This window comes from Xyrauchen texanus, chromosome 2, assembly GCF_025860055.1.
Source record: "Xyrauchen texanus isolate HMW12.3.18 chromosome 2, RBS_HiC_50CHRs, whole genome shotgun sequence".
Taxonomy (NCBI): Eukaryota; Metazoa; Chordata; class Actinopteri; order Cypriniformes; family Catostomidae; genus Xyrauchen; species Xyrauchen texanus.
The window spans coordinates 57704611-57726774 of NC_068277.1; the positions used below are offsets into that span (position 1 = coordinate 57704611).

A 22164-nucleotide genomic window follows, 5' to 3' on the forward strand; every position below is an offset into this window, starting at 1 on the left:
AAAGGTGAAATAAAACAGTAATTCTGAACACCCTTTTTAATTAATTTCTAATTGAAAATATTCTTGTAGGCAAGGCAAGTTTATTTATATAGCACATTTCATACACAATGGTAATTCAAAGTGCCTTACATAGAAGAGATTAAAATAAGAATAAAAAAAAAAATAAGAATAATTGAAACAGTTTAGAATATAAAATAAAATAAAATACAGTACAAACAGTCGGACACACAGTGGCTCAGTGCTCATTCAGTAAATGCATAGCTAAACAGATGTGTTTTGAGTCTGGATTTGAATGTGACTACTGTAGAAGCACATCTGATCTCTTCTGGAAGCTGGTTCCAGCTGCGGCTGGCATAATAGCTGAAAGCAGACTCTCCTTGCTTAAGAGTTAACCCTTGGTATTTCTAGCTGATGTGATCCTAATGATCTGAGTGATCTGTTGGGTTTATATTCAGTGAGCATATCTGCAATATATTGAGGTCCTAGCCCATTGAGTGATTTATATACCAGTAATAATACTTTAAAATCAATCCTAAATGTAACTGGGAGCCAGTGTAAAGACCTGAGGACTGGTGTGATATGTTCATATTTTCTGGTTCTGCTCAGAATCCTGGCAGCAGCATTTTGTATGAGCTGCAACTGTCTTATGGTCTTTTTGGGAAGGCCAGTGAGGATTCCATTACAATAATCCACCCTGCTGGTTATGAAAGCATGCACAAGTTTCTCTAGGTCTTGACTGGAAACAAAGCATCTAATTCTTGCAATATTTTTCAGATGATAGTATGCTGATTTAGTTATTGCTTTGACATGACTACTGAAACTAAGGTCTGACTCTAGAGACACACCAAGATTCCTGACTTGATTTTTAGTTGTTTGACCACTAGCGTCAAGGTATGCATTCACCTTGAGAACTTCATCTTTGTTTCCAAAGACAATGACTGCAGTTTTGTCTTTGTTTAACTGAAGAAAGTTTTGGCACATCCAACTGTTTACTTCATCAATGCATTGGCACAGGGAGTCAATGGGGCTGTAATCGTTAGGTGATAGGGCTAAGTAGATCTGTGTCGTCTGCATAGCTGTGGTAAGCAATTTGGTTCTCTCTCATTATTTGGCTCATTGGGAGCATATACAGGTTGAACAGGATTGGCGCAAGAATTGAGCCTTAAGGGACTCCACATGTCATGGATGTCCACTCAGACTTATGGTCTCCTATACTCACATAATAACCTCTCCCTTCTAAGTATGACCTGAACCATTTTAGGACCATCCCAGAAAGCCCCACCCAGTTTTCCAGCCTGTCAAGAAGTATGTTGTGATCGACAGTGTCAAATGCAGCACTGAGGTCGAGTAGTACCAGTACTGATAATTTGCCTGTATCAGTATTTAAGCGAATGTCGTTTATTATCTTTATGAGCGCTGTCTCTGTGCTGTGATGCGATCGGAAACCAGATTGAAAATTGTCAAAGTATCCATTTGAGTTCAAGAATTTGTTCAGCTGATTGAAGACAACTTTTTCAATGATCTTGCGGAAAGGAAGATTTGAGATCGGTCTATAGTTGCTTAATATGGTCTTATCCAGATTGCACTTTTTCAAGAGGGGCTTGACAACTGCAGTTTTCAGGGAGTTTGGGAAAACTCCCAGAGAAAAGTGAGGAGTTTATCACTTCTAGGAGATCTGCTTCTAAACAGTTGAACACACTTTTGAAAAAAGATGTGGGAAGTGCATCAAGGGCGCAGGTTGATGTTTTTAGGTGCTGTACGGTTTCTTCCAAAATTTTGCCATCAATTTCTTTGAAATCAGACATAGTAACTACTTTCTCAGGTTGTGGTTTGATTTGTCTGACCCAGCACAACTCAAGGATGTGCTGATCTACTTTCTGATATTATTGATTTTTTCAGAGAAGAAAGAAGCAAACTCACTGCACTTGCTGTCTGAGAGCATTTCACTGGGAATCTGGATTGGGGGGTTTGTCAGTCTCTCTACAGTTGCAAAAAAAGTGCGTGTGTTGTTTAAGTTGCTGTTTATAATATTTGAGAAGAAAGTCTGTCTAGCTTTGCCTAGTTCCATATTAAAAGCATGGATGCTGTCTTTGTAGATGTTATAATGGAGTACAAGTTTTGTCTTCCGCCACATGCGCTCTGCTTTTCTGCATTGTCTTTTCATATTTTGCACTGCTGTTGAGTTTCTCCAAGGTGCTTTTTGTCTGCCACTCTTCTTCCTGACTTTCACAGGAGCAATATCATCAATTACACTTTTAACTTTTGAGTTAAAAGAATCAAGGAGAAAATCAACAGTCAGCAGATATACTTGGTGTTAAAGAAATAGCCTTCATAAATAGTACACTAGTGTTCTCATTTAAGCATCTCTTCTTGACAGACACAGATCTAGCTTCAATGGCAGGAGAGATTAATACATCAAAGAAAATACAAAAATGATCAGACAGTGCTACATCCTTAATAACAATCGATGAAATGTTTAGACCCTTACTGATAAGTAAGAGTGTGTCCATGAATGTGTGTGTGTCCATGTACATGCTGAGTCAGATCAAAAGTTTTTAAAACAGTTTTGATTTCTTTTGTCATATTGGTTTCTGCATTATCTATGTGAATGTTAAAATCTCCAGCAATGGCAAGACAGTCTAACTCTGAGGTAATTGTTGATAACAGTTCTGTAAATTCCTCAGCAAAGGCTGGAGAGTATTTTGGAGGCCTGTAAATAATGATAAGTAAAATGCGTGAAGCACCTTTTAAAACACTACCCAGATATTCGAAAGACGGGTAATTCCCAAATGATATTTGCTTACATTGATAGACATCTTTAAAAAGAGCAGCTAAACCCCCACCTCTCATACCTTCTCTGCAGACACTCAAAAAAGTAAAGTTAGGAGGGGATGTTTCATTAAGGACTGTTGCACTACAGCTGTCTTCTAGCCAAGTTTCATTTAGAAACATAAAATCCAGGTTGTATGTGCTTATTAAGTGGTTGACTAGAAGTGATTTATTTTTAAGTGAGCGGATGTTTAAAAGTGCTAACTTAACAGTTTTTGTCCCCACAGCAATCTTAGTTTGGCGTGTAATAGGCACCAGATTAGATGGGTTTGCTGTACGGCTTTTGAAGGCCTTAGACGTTCTATCATGTAATCAAACAGCAATAGAGAAAGATACAGGCACACTGGGTTCCCGCTTGTTTTGTAAACATTTGACTGTTATCGTCTGTTATCATAGCAGGGACCCGACACATATCACTGAGAGCTGGTATCAGTTGTTTTTGGTTCACCTCGAGCAGATGGAGGAGGGTGTGAGCCCTGGCGTTGTGGCAGAGGTCGAAGAGCTCTCACAGGAGGAGGGGGAGGGCGAGCTGGGCCCGCAGGTGGTTGAGGGGCCTGCCGTTTTTTGCTTGATATCTGGGGGCTTGCAGCAAAAGAGTGGGATAGTTTGGTACTTTGATAGTTGGTAACTATCTTACAGTGTGGTTATCATTATTGGTTTCCCTTCTAAGTGCCTTGTGAAGAGATCATTTAAGCCTTTTGGAACACAGTACATGTCTTCTAAACGAAACAACCTGTCGCGCACAATGAATGATGAAAAAAACGCATAAAAAGATAAGTTTGGATCAGGCTTGTAAAAATCTGATTTTTTTTTTGTTTTTTGTCCTTTTTGGACTACAAAATCCTAAACTGATCAAATCAGATTTTTTTTTTTCTGCATGTGTGAACAAAGCCAAAGAGGCGGTTCTCAGTTCAGTGTACTGTTGACTTGAGAACTGTTGCGACTAAATCATTTTCAGGCCATGTCCACACCAATATATGTTTGTTTGAAAACGCATTGCTTTCTCTACGTTTTGTCCTTCCTTCCACACCAAGTTTTTGACATTGAAAACTGAGCTTTTAGAAAACACTCTCCCAAGTAGATGCATTTAAAAACAAGTCTTCGCATTGAAGTGGGGATAGGGAAAACAAAGATAGCTGAAAACAATGACTTATTTATTATCATGTGAGATCCAATCAACCCAAAACACTCAAGATGGCGGCCCATGTTGTAGAGTCAAGTGGTTTTTATTGTCGTTTCAACCATATACAGTTAGTACAGTACACAGCAAAACGAGACAACGTTCCTCCAGGACCATGGTGCTACATAAAAACAACAAAGGACCAACATAGGACCACATAGGAGACAACACAACAAAATAAAATACCTATATAAACTACCTATATACCTATATAAAGTGCACGTGCAAACATGTGCAAAAAGTACAGGACAGTACAACAAATTACTGACAATGAACAGGACAATAGACAGTGCAGCGCCGACCAGTACACAGTAGTGCAAAAAGATGACAGTTTCTAAAAATGTAAACATAACATACTATGAGATAATGTTCTATGCACATAGCAGTTATTGAGGTAGCAGACAGTTATAAAGTGACAGTTATTAAAGTGCAACTCAGGACACGTGTGTGTCAAACCAGTCTCTGAGTATTGAGAAGTCTGATGGCTTGGGGGAAGAAGCTGTTACACAGTCTGGCCGTGAGGGCCCGAATGCTTCGGTACCTCTTGCCAGACGGGAGGAGGGTAAAGAGTTTGTGTGAGGGGTGTGTGGGGTCGTAGAGGCATTGTTGTGCCTGCTATTCACTCTGATAGCATTATTAAAAATAAATATTACTTTGTACAACCTTCACATTGCATTCATTCATAGGCAACAGGAAGTTTACTCAGAATTGCTATCCAGGGACAGAACAGGAGGACAATTGTGTGACCTTACATGTCCTTTCTCATGTACCAAGTATATTTTGTTTCTGAATTTTATAGTAATTCTTAATGCCAGCTTCTGTATATATATATATATATATATATATAAAATATACTTAAGGTGGTTCTTAGGGGTTGGATCATTCAGTATGCCTCATTCATCAAAAAATCCAAAGTACGAGAACTCGTGGAGTTGGAAGGGAATATTAAAAGTGCCGAGGCAGGGATGAAGTGCAGAATGTTGTCTGATGGCCTCAGAGAATTGACCCGATTTAAATAGATATATTATTTTGTCGCGGAAGGTGGAGTTTTGGCTATTCAGGGCAAGACCATATTTTGAGTCAGGAGACATAGCAGGGAAGCGTTTGGCTAGATATGTAAAGCAGAAAGAGTCTTTTTCTACCATTCACTCAGTGAAATCTGCTGGTGGTGACATTTTTAACTCAGCAATTGATATTAATAATGCTTTTAAAGAATTCTATTTTGATCTTTATAGTTCCTCTTCTTCATCTACTGATGAAGAAATTAGAAACGTTGTGGAACCATTTGAACTCCCTAAACTGACGAATGAGCAAAACAATTCTCTTGATTCTGAGATGACCCTGGAGGAGCTTGGTGAGGTAATCAATGCCTTGCCTACTGGCAATGCTCCGGGGCCAGATGGCTTTGTTGCTGAGTTTTTTAGATCTTATGCTACAGAATTGGCTCCACATTTGCTAGAAGTTTATACGGAATCATTAAAGAACGGAAAGCTTTCAATAACCATGACACAAGCCCGGATCAGTCTGATTCTTAAAAAGGACAAAGATCCAAGTGAGTGTAAGAGTTAGAGTCTGATTTCCCTGATCCAGCTAGACATTAAAATATTGTCAAAAATTTTGGCCAACCAATTAAGTAAAGTTTAAGTAAATACATCTCTTATACATATAGATCAGGTAGGGCTGGGTGATATGGCCAAAATTGTTATCACGATAATCTTTTTCATATTGTTTGATATCCATATTTATCACGTTATACATTTACACATTGCACTGTCTTTTTTTTATTTCAAAGTTGACTGAAGAAAAGAAGAAAAAAATTATTCTAAACAGTCAGAATAGTCTCTACAAAACTCTCCAGAGACAGCCAAAGCAGTGGGGTCTGCGGGATCTTTTACCAAAATATTAAAATATTTTATAGTTTATCAATTAAAAATAAATGTTAAAAGATCATCTGTTTGTTCTGAAGCATAGTGACAGTTGTCCAGTATTTGTTGGAATATTTTTACATTAAACTTTTTAATATTTTTTATATTTCTTTAGATTCAGATACCCAAGTATGGGGCATAGAAGCCCTTGTGACTGTGGAATGATGCTGAATGTGGGTTCAGGGGTGTCACGAGAGAAAATTTTGAAAAAGTAAAAAAAAAAAAACCATTTGTATATTTTCATTAAAGTGAGAGACTAGTCTACCAAATAATAATTTTAGTCTTTCCATTTTCACAAAATTAGAACAGAAATCGTTTTGTTTATTATTAAAGGCTCGTAACATGCTGATTAATAAAGATACATTTAGAATGGAAAAACGTTATTTCTAAAAGTTGCTTTGAAACCACGTTAACTCATGCGGGGCTTCATGTCTACACACATGCAGGAAAAAGAGGCAAAGCAAGCGGAGCGGGACAGGGCAGAAACTATGCATGTTTGGTGCTAGAGAACAATATTCAAGATTACAGCGCAGAAAGATCAGAGCTGTTGTCCACATCACTGTTGTTCTGTCGCGCTCTCATCATTGTCATGAAGTCTTGCGTTGCGGATGGAATCAATCCGGTGTCTGATGTAACCTAATTGTTAGCAAGGCAGGAAACACAGCCTGAGAAAGCCGAACTGCTTGTGTTTTAGCGACATGCAGTAAATATCGAAAATTCCTCAAAAGCTTATCGTGGATTTTCTTTATCGCGATAAATATCGATATTGTTTTATCGTCCAGCCCTAAGATCAGGTGGGGGTTTATTCGGGGCCGTAGCTCTTCTGATAACATTAGGAGGTTCATCAATATGTGGTCAGTGGTCGATGCCATCTCACTTGACGCCAAAAAGGCGTTTGATATGGTAGAATGGGATTACCTTTTTAAGATTTTGGAAATGTACAAGTTTGGGAATACGTTTATTGGATGGATTAAGTTAATTTATAGACACCCAGTAGCAGCAGTACAAACAAATGGATTCATTTCAGATTACTTTACTCTGGATAGGGGCACCCAGCAGGGTTGCCCTCTTTCCCCTTTAATGTTCTGTCTTGCCCTGAACCATTAGCAGCCACAATAAGAAAGGAGGATGATTTTCCAGGGGTGATGGCTGGAGGTGTGGTGAATAAGCTTCTGCTTTACGCAGATGATGTTTTACATTTACATTTTACATTTATGCATTTGGCAGACGCTTTTATCCAAAGCGACTTACAGAGCCCTTATTACAGGGACAATCCCCCCGGAGCAACCTGGAGTTAAGTGCCTTGCTCAAGGCTTGAACCAGCATCCTTCTGGTTACCAGATTACCAGTTATGTGCTTTAGACCACTACACCACAACCACTCCACATAGGTTTTATTTGAATTTAATTTATTATAAGGACAATGCATATTAACATGACAAGTCAAAATATGCCAGAGTTAGCCAAAAGGCTAGTTTTCATCTGCAGTCCTAGGCCAGATGTACAATAGGCAACCTAAAAATACAATGTAAATACAACAATTTAATCAAAACAAAACAAAAATCAACAAACCCTACAATTTCCAAAACCACAGAAAATAAAAATTAAAAAATCAATGTTGACATATTTGCATGCTAAAAAGCCAAGTTTTAAAAGAAGAACGAAATCCATTATAACTATTTAATTCTCTAACTGACGTTGGGATGTCATTCCATTCTTTTGAGGCTTTACTAGAGAAGGCAGACTGACTAAAAGCAGTTTTCCTGAAATTAATAACACAGTCCCTTCTAAGTGTACCTCTAGTGAGACGACTGTATTCCGATCTTAAACTCAGAAACTCAGAAACTAAGAGGTGGTGGGGCCAGGCCATTCAAATTTTTATAAGCTAAACAGCCATTTGAAAACTTAAAGTTTTCCCAACTCAACAATTTATATTTTGATAAAGTCTTACAATGATGAAAATGACGTGGTTTCTTATAAAACAAAATTAGCGTTTGTTTATATATAGTCTGTATTGGTAGCAAGGCTGAGTAGTTGCCCTGAGACCAAGTAGTTAGACAATAATTCATATGTGAAAAAATCATAGAGTGCATAAATATTTTGGCAGCTTGGGTAGACATTGAATTCCTGATATGTCGAAAATTAGATTAAATTTTATTTTCTTAACAGTTTTTGAAATCTGACAATTAAACTTAAGTTTGGAGTCAATGATAATACCAAGATATTTAAATTCTGAAACAATTTGAATTTTTTCACCGGTAATAAAAATGTCCGGATCAACTGCAGAGTTGGTGGTTTTACTAAAAAACATACCAACTCTTTTGGAAAGATTTAACTGAAGGCTGCAGTGGTTTAACCATTCACTAATTTTAACCATAGCATTTGTAAGTTTGGCTGCCACTGCTGCTTTTGATGTTCCATGTATATATAAAACAGTGTCGTCTGCATACATTTGAACTCTTCACTTCTGGGCACGCACGCGGCAAATCATTAATATACATGCAAAACAAAAGAGGGCCCAGTATAGACCTTTGAGGCACTCCAGTGGACAACTGAAGAGGTTCAGATTGATAGCTGCCAATACGTACAGTTTGTGATCGTTGACAAAGATAAGATGCTACCCACTTTAGAGCATTATCTGAAAAATTAAATTGAGATAATTTAGACAGTAAAATATTGTGATTAACAGTGTCAAAGGCTTTCCTAAGATCTAAAAAAAAAATAGCTCCCACAACCTTGTTCCTATCAAGCAAAGATTTAATATTTTCGATAAAAAAACAGTTCGCTGTCTCAGTGGAGTGATTTGACCTAAATCCAAATTGTAATGGATGAAGGGAAAATACTGAGTTATTCAAGTGATCCCTAATCTGTTGAGACACCCATTTTTCTAAAACCTTCGATATTACTGGCAAAATGCTAATAGGTCTATAATTGGAAATAATTTGTCTGTCTCCTGATTTAAATAAAGGGGAAACAATAGATAATTTCCAAGCGTTTGGGAATTCCCCCACAGAGATCGATTGATTTATAATTTTTGTGATGGGGATAATCAATGACGAACCTAATTCTTTCAACATTGTATTATCCATACCAAAAACATCTTTCGCTTTAGAAGTATTAAGTGTTAAGGTAAGATTAAGAATTCTATATTTCTTTCAGAAGCGCTGGAAAACACAAGGCTGTGCTCTGACGACATGATAGGGCACTTACTAATATCTATGTGTGAGAAACCCTGTGTAATAGATGCAACAGAGTCTACAAAATAGTTGTTAAAAGCTGTAGCAACCACAGTTGGATCAGAAATACATTTCCCATCCAACAAAAGTTCAACAGGTTTTCTTTCTTTATGTTCCTGCCCCAGCAATTTGTTTAATTGATCCCAAATCAATTTTGAATTGCCCCCTGCATTGTTTATAATGGTCAGAAAAAAGTCAGCCCTTGACTTTCTTAACTGAGATGTAACTTTATTCCTCAACATTGCAAAACTGTGTTTATCAGTACTTAATTTTGAATTATTTGCCCTTTTTTTTGCAAGAGCACGTTCTTTCATCATATTAAAAATTTCAGCATTAATCCATGGGAGACTATTCTTATAATTTCTGTTTCTAAATTTTTGGGTAAACTCCTTAACAAAATACTGTAGTCTACTTGTAAGCACTGTACTTCCATCATGTACATCTTTCCCATCTAGCAAATTACTCCAGTTAAACCTGTTTATTGTATCTATAAAATGATCCTGTGCATTGTATGGTATTCTAGATACTTCTTTCTCCTTAATAGTTGAAACACAAAACCTTCTGCTAGTTAACTTTCTTGTCACCAGAACTAAATTATGGTCCGATAGTCCTGTGATCATATTAAAGGATTTTGTAATTCTTTCTGGTTTATTGCAAAAGATTAAGTCAATCTGCGTTTCAGTATTATGAGTTTTTCTTGTTGGACCCTTGACTACCTGTGTTAAATCAAAATTATCACATATTTGTTTAAGATTTTTTCTGGCTACTCTGTCTGTTTGTCTCCGACCCTTCTAGATCTATACCTTGCCTCCACAGAATTATATCACTATTGTAGTTAATTGGTCTAAATCCGAAGCTTTCCTCTAAAGTATGGGAATTCTTTAATTTAAAAGGAAACAATTCCGTGATATTTCATCTTTGCAAAATGGAGATGGCCTTCCATTCTAGCACCACGACAATGCACCAGCACCTGAAGAGGCGCCACCCGGCGCGCACACACACACACACACACACACACACACACACACACACACACACACACACACACACAGTATTCTTAAGGTGAAAGGAATGTGTCAGTGTAAGTTGTTTTTTGCATGTGAATGAAGATGCTTTTTTTCAGTAAGCTAGGCCTATGTTCAACATAAATGTTGAATTCTGAATGTTTATTTTTATTATTTATTTTTTGTTGGAAAATAACTTTCTGTATTAGCTTAAAGCCCCCAATTTACAATAGTTACTGTATTCTTTCAATAGCTCTAAGAAAGGGTGGCTGGGTGACCTTTTTATTTTTTTTATTGAATGCTAGACATCAAGTTGTTGTTATTTTAATCTGAAAGAAGAATTACAAGATGCACTTTTTTTCAGTAAGCTAGGCCTATGTGTTTTCAAGGCTTCAAGTTTTTATTGAATGTTACCTCTGACTAAAAATGCATTACTTTGCACTTGTATAGTCTTTTATTTTGGAATTTTAAGAGCAATAAACACATATTGCAATGTTAAGGAATTCATGTTTTTTTCATGCAGATATGTAAATCAACATGTATAAATTGCTATTAGTCAATTAATGGGGAGATAATCGAATTGAAATTGAATTGGACTGGAAAAATGAATCGTTAGATTAATCGATGCATCGAAAAAATAATAGCTAGATTTATCGTTTAAAAAATAATCGTTTATCCCAGCCCTAATTGATACTGTTGGACCCCCTATAGATTGTATAGGCTTGGTCTTAAAGACACACCCACCTGCTGGCAATTCCAATCAGAGGATGGAGACATAACCCATGTCTTTTGGTGGTGTGTTAAGATCCAGGAGTTTTGTTTGAAGGTTCAGAGTTTTGTGTGTGACATATTGGGCATTCGGGTTTCATTTTGCCCCAGACTCTGTATTTTGGGCCATGTGGCGGTCATCGATGTAGCGAATAGACACAAAGTGTTGGGTCAGACAGATAGTTTTAAGAGGATGGAGGTCAGTTTTACATTTCTTTTTCCGTTAAAAATTATGCACATTATTTGCTGTGTAGTATCAAAGTACTTTTTTTTTTTTTTTTTTTTTTTATAAAAAAATTACCGCCTTTAATCTGGCAAAATAGTTTTCTTCTCAGAAATGCTCACTGCAGCAAACTGGTAAAAACTTGTGCAACCTGGCTCACACAGTTGCATAAAGACAACCAATCAGATTGAAGTTTTAAATTTTACGAAATCTTCTCTTCTCACACTTCTCCCTCCTTTCCTCTCGTTTTCTCAGTGGAGAACCTCAGACAGCTGATCTTCAGGGATGTTGAGGATGGATGGAGTCAAGATTCAGATGACACACCCACAAATGAGACGGCCAATGAAAGAAATTATTTTTCTGACAGAGTGGAGCCAGAGGTTTCTGAACTTGCCCCTAGTGAGAGACCCAGTCAGTGGGTGGAGGAACATGTTGAGGTGGTGCAACCTACTGTTCAGGTTGTGAGGAAAGGTAAAAACTAATTGATGGTGTTAAGCATCATCAAGGCCATTTATCTTCACTATTGAATGTTGATCAGCAGGGATATATGATATAACAGTAACCCTATCAGTGCCCCCCCCCCCCCCTCCCCCCCCATTCTCATTACTTGAATGTGTCCACATGGTTTTACTCTGGAGGGGTTTATTTATTTATTAATTTCCCTTATTCTCAATAGTGATTTCCATTAGATTGTCATTACTGCAGAGCAATACTTTTTACTGTATTACATACAAATTTTTGTAATGCAATATTTTTGGTGATTGCATTGAATCTTCTCAGATATTGTTGTGGTAAAATTATTTAACATTTTCAAACAAATTCAACTTTTTATCTATCTTTTCCCCTTTTTCTCTCTCTCTCTCTCTCTCTCTCTCTCTCTGCATGTGCTTAGAACTCGCTTTGATGAAGCTTATGTGATTTTAACACTTTTTCAATCTCTTTTTGCTACTTTTTCACCACACACATACATACACTCGCTCTAACTCTCACACACACCTACACACACTCAAACGTACTGGTGCTATGGCTTTCTTGTATATGTCTTTTGCTAACTAAATGCACAAACATAAATGCACCACAAAATAATTTTTACACACTCATTTGCACACATTTTAATTTCAACACATACACACACACACACCTTCTACCTGTCTTTCTTACACAGTTGTGGGTGCGGGTTCTTATATACCTGAAGACATCACTGATGATGTCACCTCCTACCAATCCTCTATGGAGAAAGGTGGGGCTAATATATAGTACAATACTCTGGTAGATGCATTCTGGGCCAGTTTCCTCTGAACAATTGTGACTTGTCTCAAACTTCATGGAGACAAGTCACAATTTGTTTTTAGTCTCAATTGACTATCATTTCATCTGGTATGAGATTTATCTTCAGTTTTTGAAACTGATTCTGAATACAGACAATCTCTTTGTCGGTTCTTGAGCTTCAACAATTCAGAATTTCTGCAACTTTGCTTTTACAATAAGTATATGTGTTACAAGGGGATATAGTTTGTACATCTGTAAATTATAATATTACAATAGTTACAGTAGTTATTTTAGTAGTCAAAGTCATGTATCTGAATTAACGTACTGAGCGGCAGTTCTGTGGACAGAAATGCATTGTTGATGAGAGAGGTACACAGAGAATGGCCAGACTGATTCGAACTGACAAAGTCTACGGTAACTCTGATAACCACTCTGTACAATTGTGGTGAGAAGAATAGCATCTCAGATGTATAATATAGCATCAAGCAAATGATGTAGAACAGGTATTGACCTGATCAAGGAAAAAATTGACCTGATTTTATCCCCTGCGAAATGATTGTGCGAACAGTCAGTCCAAAAGATTTGTGGATTTGTGTGCCATTTGAACAAAGCCTTAGTGCTGTCTGAGCGATTTATGATGTTATTCCATCTGTTTCCAGGAAACATGTTTTTTCTGGTCATGCACAACCAAAATAGTGCTCTCACAGACGAGAGCAGCACAGATGCAATTGAAGACTCGGACACATCTCAGAACCACCATCAGACTCCGAGCGTGTTCTTATCATCCTTTATTGGTGAAGAAGAACAACAAGAGACTCCCTGCCTGTCTCCAACAGACCAATCACTGACTGAGAGCCTGAGTCAAGAGGAGGGGCTTGGCCAATCACAAGCTAACAGCCAGCGGCACGTGATCAAGAATGTGGACGAGATCTTCCACACGATTGAAGAGCTGATGAGGAAACTTCAGCACCTTAGGGTAAAGTATACAAACAAAAGACTCATTTCCCATTACAAAATAAGTTGTGAGTGTAAGTTCTTGATATACAATTAAATGGAGCTTCAAAGCATTCAAGATTTCACCTTTAATGTATTTCTTCTCCCTTCTAGGACATTGAAGCAGACCACTACAAACTTCTGAAGAAATTAAGGAAGCCTCTTTCTGTTGATAAAGCGTCAAGTGAACTCTTCCACAAGTCTCCCACAGCAGCCGGAATACCGTCAATGGGCCGTGGAGCAGGCGATGGTGAGGACGTTTCTGTCTCAAATATTATATAATGTGTAATGTATATTATTATTTTTAAAAGCAATATTTCTGACTCTAAATTCTGATTGGCAGTTAGGCTAATGAAATTACTTGGTGAAATAATTGTTTATTGTGAACATTTATATAAGTAACAGCATAATACAGGGTTAAAGGGTTAGTTCACCCAAAAATAAAAACTCTCAATAATCATTTACTCGCTCTCATGCCATCCCAGATTTGAATGATTTCTTCTGCTGAAAACAAAAGATTTTTAGAAGAATATCTCTGTAGGTGCATTCATTGCAAGTGAATGGTGACCAAAATTTTCAAGCTCCAAAAAGTGATAAAGTCAGCATCAAACTCCAGTGATTTTATCCATGTTTTCTGAAGCGATCCAGTTGGCTTTGGGTGAGAGTAGACCAAAATATAAGTTCACTGGATTCTAATGGATTAATTTTATGCTGAATTATCTCCTTTTTTGAGCTTTTGGAGTTCTGGTCACCATTCACTTGTATTGTATGGACCTACAGAGCTGATATATTATTCTAAAAATCTTTGTTTTATCAGAATCAGAATCCGCTTTATTGCCAAGTATGCTTACACATACAAGGAATTTGTCTAGGTGACAGGAGCTTCCTGTCTACAACAATACAAACAATACCAAAAACAGCAGCAAGACATAGGTAATTAAAAACAGAAAAGAACACAAAATAAATAATTATACATATACGTACATACACTCACCTTCATACATACCCACATACACACACGTAGTGCAAATCTAATACAATCTGTTATATAAAGAACAAAAAACTGTATATTATGTACAGAGCAATGTAAGTAATGGCAGAAGTGGATATGTTGGATAATATAAATTAAAATTAAAATTATGTTCTGCAGAAGAAAGAAGTCATATAAAACAGTCACATAAAACAGCTAATTATGTCATCTTACGACTTTCATCTTGGTGGAAAACATAGCCGCACGTTTATCTAGGATGCATAAAGGATTTTCTCAGAACTCATGTGGCAGCACATGTGTAGAAAATCTGAAAATACGTGGGACAAAATCACAACGTGTAAATTTTTATGACATCAGCATGATATCAGGTCGACATGTCTTCATGTGTTTGTGACAAGTGCAGTTTCACATAAGCTATGTTCACACCACAGCTGAATGTGGCCCACATCTGATTTGTTTCCACTCACATGTGACACAGATCTCTTAATTAGATGACAGTGTGGACTGCCACAAGCACATTGAGTCTGACATTTTCAAATCCGATCTGGGCCAGTTTAACCTAGTGCAACCCGTGTCCACATGCGTTGACGTATTTTGCTTCGCTATACGCAACGCATATTTTAATTTAATTTAAACCGACTGACCTCAGTTCGGGAGACTGTGCTGTCAGTAAAGGTTTAAACTTTCATGTGAACAAACAACATGGCGTCGATTACAGCGGAGTTTGTGTTTGGTTGAAACGCCAACAAAACTACATCTGGTAAGAAACCTAATTACGTTTTTACATTTAAAACCTGTTTGAGTCAAAAGATTAGTGTCTTTTAGTTTCGTCCGATATGCCATTTTTATAACTGGAGAGATTTATCTTTAAACGGCACTCTGTTAAACGCTGTTTAATGACCACATTCGTGGACTCTGTTTCAGTTCAAATCAATCAATGCTTCCAAAAATTTGGAAAAAGTTTACAGGCTTAGCATGAAAATAAAATGCATTTCAAACTGTTCTGAGACCAGTGCAGACAGACAGCATTTCAGTCATTCACTAAATGGGGAGCATCCTAAGTGCATTCAGTCCAAACTTCCTATTTAATGTTCCGTTTCAGGCTACGGATGATGTTTGGACCTCTCAACATGTTTGGCAGACATGGAGTATTGGTAATCAGTACGTAGATTCAGAATTTATAATGTATAATTTTATTTTAACATGGTTGGCAGTGATTGGATGATGCTGGCCATTACATTGAATCAGAATTATTTATGCTAATTTCTGATGTAATTTCTGTTACGTCTCTGTAAAGCAGTTAAATGGAAAGGAGGAGGCAAGAACCGGCCCTATATTTGTGAATATACCCATGCACACACTTCACCCTCACCATTTTACCTGTGCCCAATGCCTCGTGCTGAATCAAGCATTGGTGGACCATGGTTTAATTACAACCTGTGTCCACCAATGCTTGGTGAGTCCCCCTCTTGATCCTTACTGGTATCCGGTATGCTCCGGCCTGGTCAGGACCACAGTCCCCAGCTCCTTCACAGGGCATTGATCCCTGAAGTGCTGTGGATCCCCGCAACCCCAGCAGGCTGGATAGGCATCCACCACCTTTTTTCCAAAGGCCTCACAGAACTATTTAGATCTTGGCATGATGACACCACACACCTTAATAGCAAAGAAACACCAGCCACTAGATGTGAGAGGTTTAATTAAGACCGGTTCCACCTGCACTCCCTAAGGTGGTTTTAATCTTGAACACCTGATTCAAATTTTTGGGATTTGAAGGTGTGATAAATTAAGGGGTGTACTTACTTTTTCCATGTGACTGATCTTTTTTTGTTTTTTTATTTAAATTATGAAAATGAATACAAAATATCAATTTCATGTGTCATTTGTTGATTATTGTTGATCTAACTCTGGACAGATGAATATCTAAGGTCTTCATGATAACTGTGTAACCCTTTCCAGCTTTATGCAAAGCAACAATTCTTGATCGTAGGTCTTCTGAAATCTCTTTTAACGAGGCATAGTCCACGTCAGCAAATGCTTCTTGTGAATAGTAAATTCAAAATGTTTGATTTTTATTAGTCAAAGTTGCTCTAGCCCACACCTCCAATCTCGTTTCATTAAGTAGATGCCAGGTTTGCCAGCTCCTGACTCTTAATTAGCTTTTGTTAACGTCTTCATCTTAGGGGGTTCACTTACTTTTTCCACAGCACTGTGAATGTTTATTGGGATTTGTTCATTAAAGACATTTATACCACGGGTCTGTTGAATCCTTGATTCTGATTGGTTCACGGACATTTTAAGGTGTGCAATTATTTTTGAAGTAAACGCATGGCTATAAAGTAGTTCCAGGTCTTGACTGCATAACGGATCCATATCACTTCGCCAAATTATAAAAAAAATTAAAACGAAGTCATTGGTTTAAGTAAATTGGTTAAGAACGTCAAAACAATGTCTAAAATATCCTACATTTATTTCAGTTTCGATTAAAAAAAAGAGCCCTTGTGCTCCCTCGTCTCCCCCGCACTTTCACACACACACATACATACGCCCGTGCATGCGCACACATACGCTCGCACACACATATGCAAACGCATGCACGTGCGCTTACATTCGTGCACACACACACACAACCTTTTTACTCCTATGCCTAAAAGCAGCCCATCCTTCGTTGCTAGACACACATCTTGGTGTTTTTAAAGCGATGTTACTTCTGACAAGAGCTGCAACAAAAAAGGTAATCCCAGAAGCGAGATATCTAATTTTCTCACTTTCGATCCCTCAAATACAAACTCGCACAAACACACTAACTTGTTACTCCAGTAAGTGCTCCAGTAAAGCAGCACAAGCCTCGCAATCCTCCATTGCTAGTCCTGAAGTGACGTTGCTAGTCCTGAAGTGATGTTTTCTAAATAGCAAGGAAAGCTTGTATTAAAGCAAGATGCTGAATCCGTGACGAAAGACATTAGTTCCTCTCATAAGAGAGTTTTAGGGACGAAAACCAGAAAATGTCTTGAGATAGAACCCTGAACGATGTCTTAAGGTGTGATAACCATGGTATAAGCGGAATAATTGACTCCAGCCCGTTAAATTGTTTAAAAATAATGCGTCGTCAGTTATTCTTTACTCATATAACACTTAATAAAGCACCCAAAATTGTCATCAAAAAACGTCCATGCATCCAATTCCAAGGCTTCTGAAGCATTTGATCACTTTGTATGATTCACAGATTGAAATTTAAGTTATTTGCTGTATCTCTAATTATTCATCTTTCTATATAGGATATCATTTTTTTTATTATTATTTCAAGATTACATTATTCAACATATGTGATTTGTTTGTCATTTTATTTATTTTTTTATTTTTTCATTTAGGCAAGGAGGGTGTCTCGGAAGAACCATCTCAACCAGAAATCCAGTCTACTGGATTCTGACATTTTACACTGGACCTGTTCATTTTTCTCTCACGCACAAACACATGTATGCTCTGCACTGATAATGTAGTCCCTTCCCAGCATGCCTTGCTCCTGGAAGCATAATGTGTGGTGTTTGTAACTCAATAATTCGGGACTTAAAATAGGGCAGACGACACTTCGGCCTACATCCAGAAAGAAAGAAAAGATGAAGAAAGATAAAAGGAGGGAAGAGAAGATTCAAGTGGATTCTAGTAACGCATTTGAGAGAAAATTAAATGTTATTGATGAGAACGTAGTTGTGAAGTGATGAACAGAACAGGAAGTGAAAAGAAAGTGGAATAATGGAATGTAAAATAGTGTGGCTGAAGACATGACTCTGCCCTTTGAAGGAAATCCTAGCACTTTACCTGCTGCTATACATGCTTCTCATCCATTCAGCTAATCAGGACACTCGGAAATCCAAACAGGCACCATTTTGGTTCGAATATATCATGAGCCATATCAACAATACTCAAGATGGCGGTGTCGACCATTGCTGTGGAGCTGTATGTGGATGGTACGGCTTTGACAAATCCAGGTTCTTTTTCACTGTGGAAAATATGGGGTGCAATTAAGGATATATCACAAATATCTTTAATTTTGAGGCTTATATTTCATAGAATAACACTATGCGAAAGAAGGAAAAAGAAAAGATTTATCTTGAAGTCTTTTAATAATGTGCTTTGGAAAAAGTCCACAAATGTTTGTTGTGTCTACACACAGTGTTTCCTGCTGACGGCTCATAACTGCACTGACTCCGGTTTGTACAGAAAAAGTGTATTTATGAAATCTGTTGTCTGGCATGGTCACATGACCATCAAGCTGACATATCATTTTACGTGTAAATAATGTAAACTTTTGTCCCTCTCTGTTTGTCGTAGTTCAGTTGTAGCTCTCAACGGATGCTCGAAGCACAAATGAAGGGATCTGGAACTCCAATTCAAAAACCGTAACGGAAATGCGTTATCTTTATATAAGCGTTTGGCATGTAAAGCTAACCTACGAAAGGATGACAGTTACCTCACACAAGCTTTTTTATTTATTTTTTTATTATTGTTTTCTTACATTTTTTTGTGTGACTGAGATATGTTTGAATGGATAACTACTTTAAAACTCAGGTGGAGAAATGTAAACCTGATCTCATTTTTAGCTTTAATGCCCTTTTTCCACTATGTTTTTAACCATTATATTTTCACTGGCTGTATGCTTACCCTTTAAACTTGTCTTATCTTTATTCCCTCATTCCTCCATTGTTCCATGTTTATTCATATTCTGTCAACAACTCACAGATTTGTAGAAGTATGCTGCACAGTGATATTCATACTCGTGCTAACTACTGTACGTAAAAAAATGTTTATTGACATTCACTCATGTAATATAGAGTTTACAGTCTGTTTTATGTTAATTTACTGTAAAGCTCTAGTTATTTCTTTAATTTTATTTTTGTAGACAAACAAAAGATGTGTAAATTATTTTCTTTATTGTGAGATTGTTAGATGCACAGAAGGAAAATGAGAAACTCATGTTAAAAAAAAATATTTGTTTTGTGAAATTAAAGATGTAAAATAAATGTGTATTTTTTATTTTTTTTTAGTTTAGGAAAATCTCTTTTCATACAATTTATCAAATTTCAGTCGAATTTGATGTATCTAACAAAAAATGAAAAGCTTCTTTGAAACTGAATATGGGCATTGTGGAGATGATGCTTGCTTTATAAAACTGAATGGAATCATGAAATTGTATGTCTTTCACAATTTTAAGTTACATGAGCACTTTTTCAATGAGTAAGAGCAAAAAGCATTTATTAAGCAATTCAGAAGCTTGAGGTAATAACGTTCAATAAAGTTTAAGTCTAAATTGATGTTTTAATGTGAGGAAAGCAGCATGGCTGTGCATGTCATTTTTTTAAAAGTTATTTAAAGGTTATGTAAGCTTTTTTTATGCAAAGACATGCAAAAAGAAAAATCCTGCTCCCTGAAAGATATTAATGAAATAATTGTTGTGAGATATCTCACCTGTCTCTGTGACAGCACTAGATTCTGTAAACAGCCAACACAAATGTGTCTTCGGGCTGTGGTCTCTGATGCTTTCTGCCTGTCCGTAATTTTTTGTGTTCTCATCATAATGTAGTTGCAGCTAATTTAGGCTTAATGCCATTTTTATACCATGTTGTTCAGAACAGTTGTCAGTTGAGGGCGCAATTATGCTTCTGTTGTTTTTGACAAATGTTTTTGCTCTGTGTCTGTCTCAGTGAAGCTCATTTGATCTCTTTGGAGTGTGGCGTTTTGGAAAGAGGGGTATGTCTAATTTAACTTCTCAGTTTATGGAAATTGTACAACGGCAAAAATAACTTGCAGCACCTTTAAGCACTTTTTTGCGATTACATGTGAACAAAAAACACATTCATATGCTTTAGGAAAATTAAGATTGAAGCATGAGAACTAATGTTTGTAGTGATACTATAATCCTGTAAACACTATAATAGACTTAAAAAGAAGTGTGTTGTGGGTGTGGTTCTTTGGTGGTACCATGCCATGGTATTTAAGAGGTACTCCAAAGAACACCTTTACTATGATATGTGTACAAAAACAAAACATGGTGTTACCATGGTGGTTAAACAGTGTTTAAGGATGTGTTTAGGATTGTGTACAGTGGCACCGAAAATAATTTCAATACTCCTGTCCTTAACTGTAGAGGATGGCATAAAAGTTGAAACATCAAGTCCGAGCTAGAAGAATTAGACCCAACTTGTCTAAATGTAAGCCTATGACAAAGTGGTTGTATTGTGTTCACTTGTTTAACAAACAGCTATTACAAAAAATAAAATGTCATTGAAATTTCCAGTTTGGTGGAACGAATTCACAAAGGTTTGAATATAAGTGTTTAATGCTAACATACAAAACCACTGCTACACTATAAAATGTGTTTTGCCTTTTTTCATAAGTTAAGTTTACTTAAAAAAAAAAAAAAAAAGACATTAAGCAAATTTTTAGCAAAAAGTTATATTGATTTAAAGGGGTGTTCCGGGTCTAATACAAGTTAAGCTCAATCTATATTTTGATTACCACAAAAATTAGCTTCGAGACATCCCTCCTTTTCTTTATAAAAATGTAAATCTGGGTTTCAGTGAGGCACTTGTAATGGAAGTAAATGGGGTCAATGGAAATGAATATGGCCAATTTTTGGAGGGTTTGAACATAGAAATGTGAAGCTTATAATTTTATAAAAGAACTTCTGTTAAAATTAGTGAATTATTTGAGCTGTAAAGTTGTTTAAATGGTCATTTTTACAGAATTTAGCACATCACTTTTTTTTTTTTTTTTTTTTTTTTTGTTTGTTTTGTACATAATTTCAAATGTATCTAGAACAGCATTCTTTAATCTTAAATATTGCGATGCATAAAATAATTCAAGACTTGACGGTAAAGCACATTTGGCGAGATAATAATAATGTTTATTATCCAATAATGTTTCCATAAATATGATGCAACTTGTTCAAAAGGCAGCAGCTAGAGATCTAACTAGGTCAAGAAAAACATGATCATATCAGTCCAATATTATCATGGCTACACTGGTTACCTGGAATAGCCTTCCTAGCAATGTTCAGGACTTAGACACACACTCTCAGTTTAAGTCTAGGTCTGCCAGAATTAGAACCAGTTCTCAGAAATTATAACTCTGTCTGTCATTCTCTAGCTGCTTATCCTATGCAGGGTCGGGGGTAGTGCTGGAGCCTATCCCAGCTGTCTCGGGCCAAAGACAGGATAAACACCCTGGACAGGTGGCTGGTCCATCACATGGCTAACACATACAGACATACACATTAACACTATCACATACAGGCAATTTAGCCTACATTCACTTGACCTGCATGTCTTCAGACTGTGGGAACTCAGAGGAAACCCACGCAAACATGGGTAGAACATGCAAACACCACAAAAAAAGGACCAGGTTGAACCAGGACCCGAACAGGTGATCGTCATGCTGTGAGGCAACAGTGCAACACTGTCAGCACCAGCTTTGGGTCAAATCTAGTATTCCACTCCCGCTGCTGATTGTTGCCATCCGCCGACTGCCTGCTGTAGCCTGTACCAAATGTATTTTAAGGTTGTCACGTTTTTATAAGTTGTAATTTTCCATATTTTTTTGTGTTTGTTTTCTGCAAAAGAAAGTCATACTCCCCTGGAAGGACATGAGAGTGAGTAAATGGGTTATTTGTTTTTGGTTGAACTATCCCTTTAAGTCATTTTTATATATCAATATCCACTTTCACTGTTCCATTCTTCTTTTGTATTTG

General features: G+C 36.9%; 1 protein-coding gene across 5 annotated transcripts in view; it reads left to right on the forward strand.

Annotated features, from left to right (window-relative positions):
* The window catches only part of arhgef11 (Rho guanine nucleotide exchange factor (GEF) 11), a 106622-nt gene extending 86927 nt beyond the window's left edge, over nt 1-19695 (forward strand). For 2 of the 5 annotated variants that reach the window (XM_052147479.1, XM_052147487.1), the window contains 5 exons: nt 11420-11635; nt 12330-12404; nt 13093-13409; nt 13541-13676; nt 17789-19695. In XM_052147479.1, the coding sequence (XP_052003439.1) occupies nt 11420-11635; nt 12330-12404; nt 13093-13409; nt 13541-13676; nt 17789-17847 (803 nt within the window). In that variant the 3' untranslated portion in view covers nt 17848-19695. Of the gene's footprint in view, nt 1-11419; nt 11636-12056; nt 12405-13092; nt 13410-13540; nt 13677-17788 lie in introns of those variants that run through there. The other 3 variants (XM_052147499.1, XM_052147491.1, XR_007972375.1) reach the window with 3 other exon arrangements.
* Nucleotides 19696-22164: the final 2469 nt, after the last annotated feature.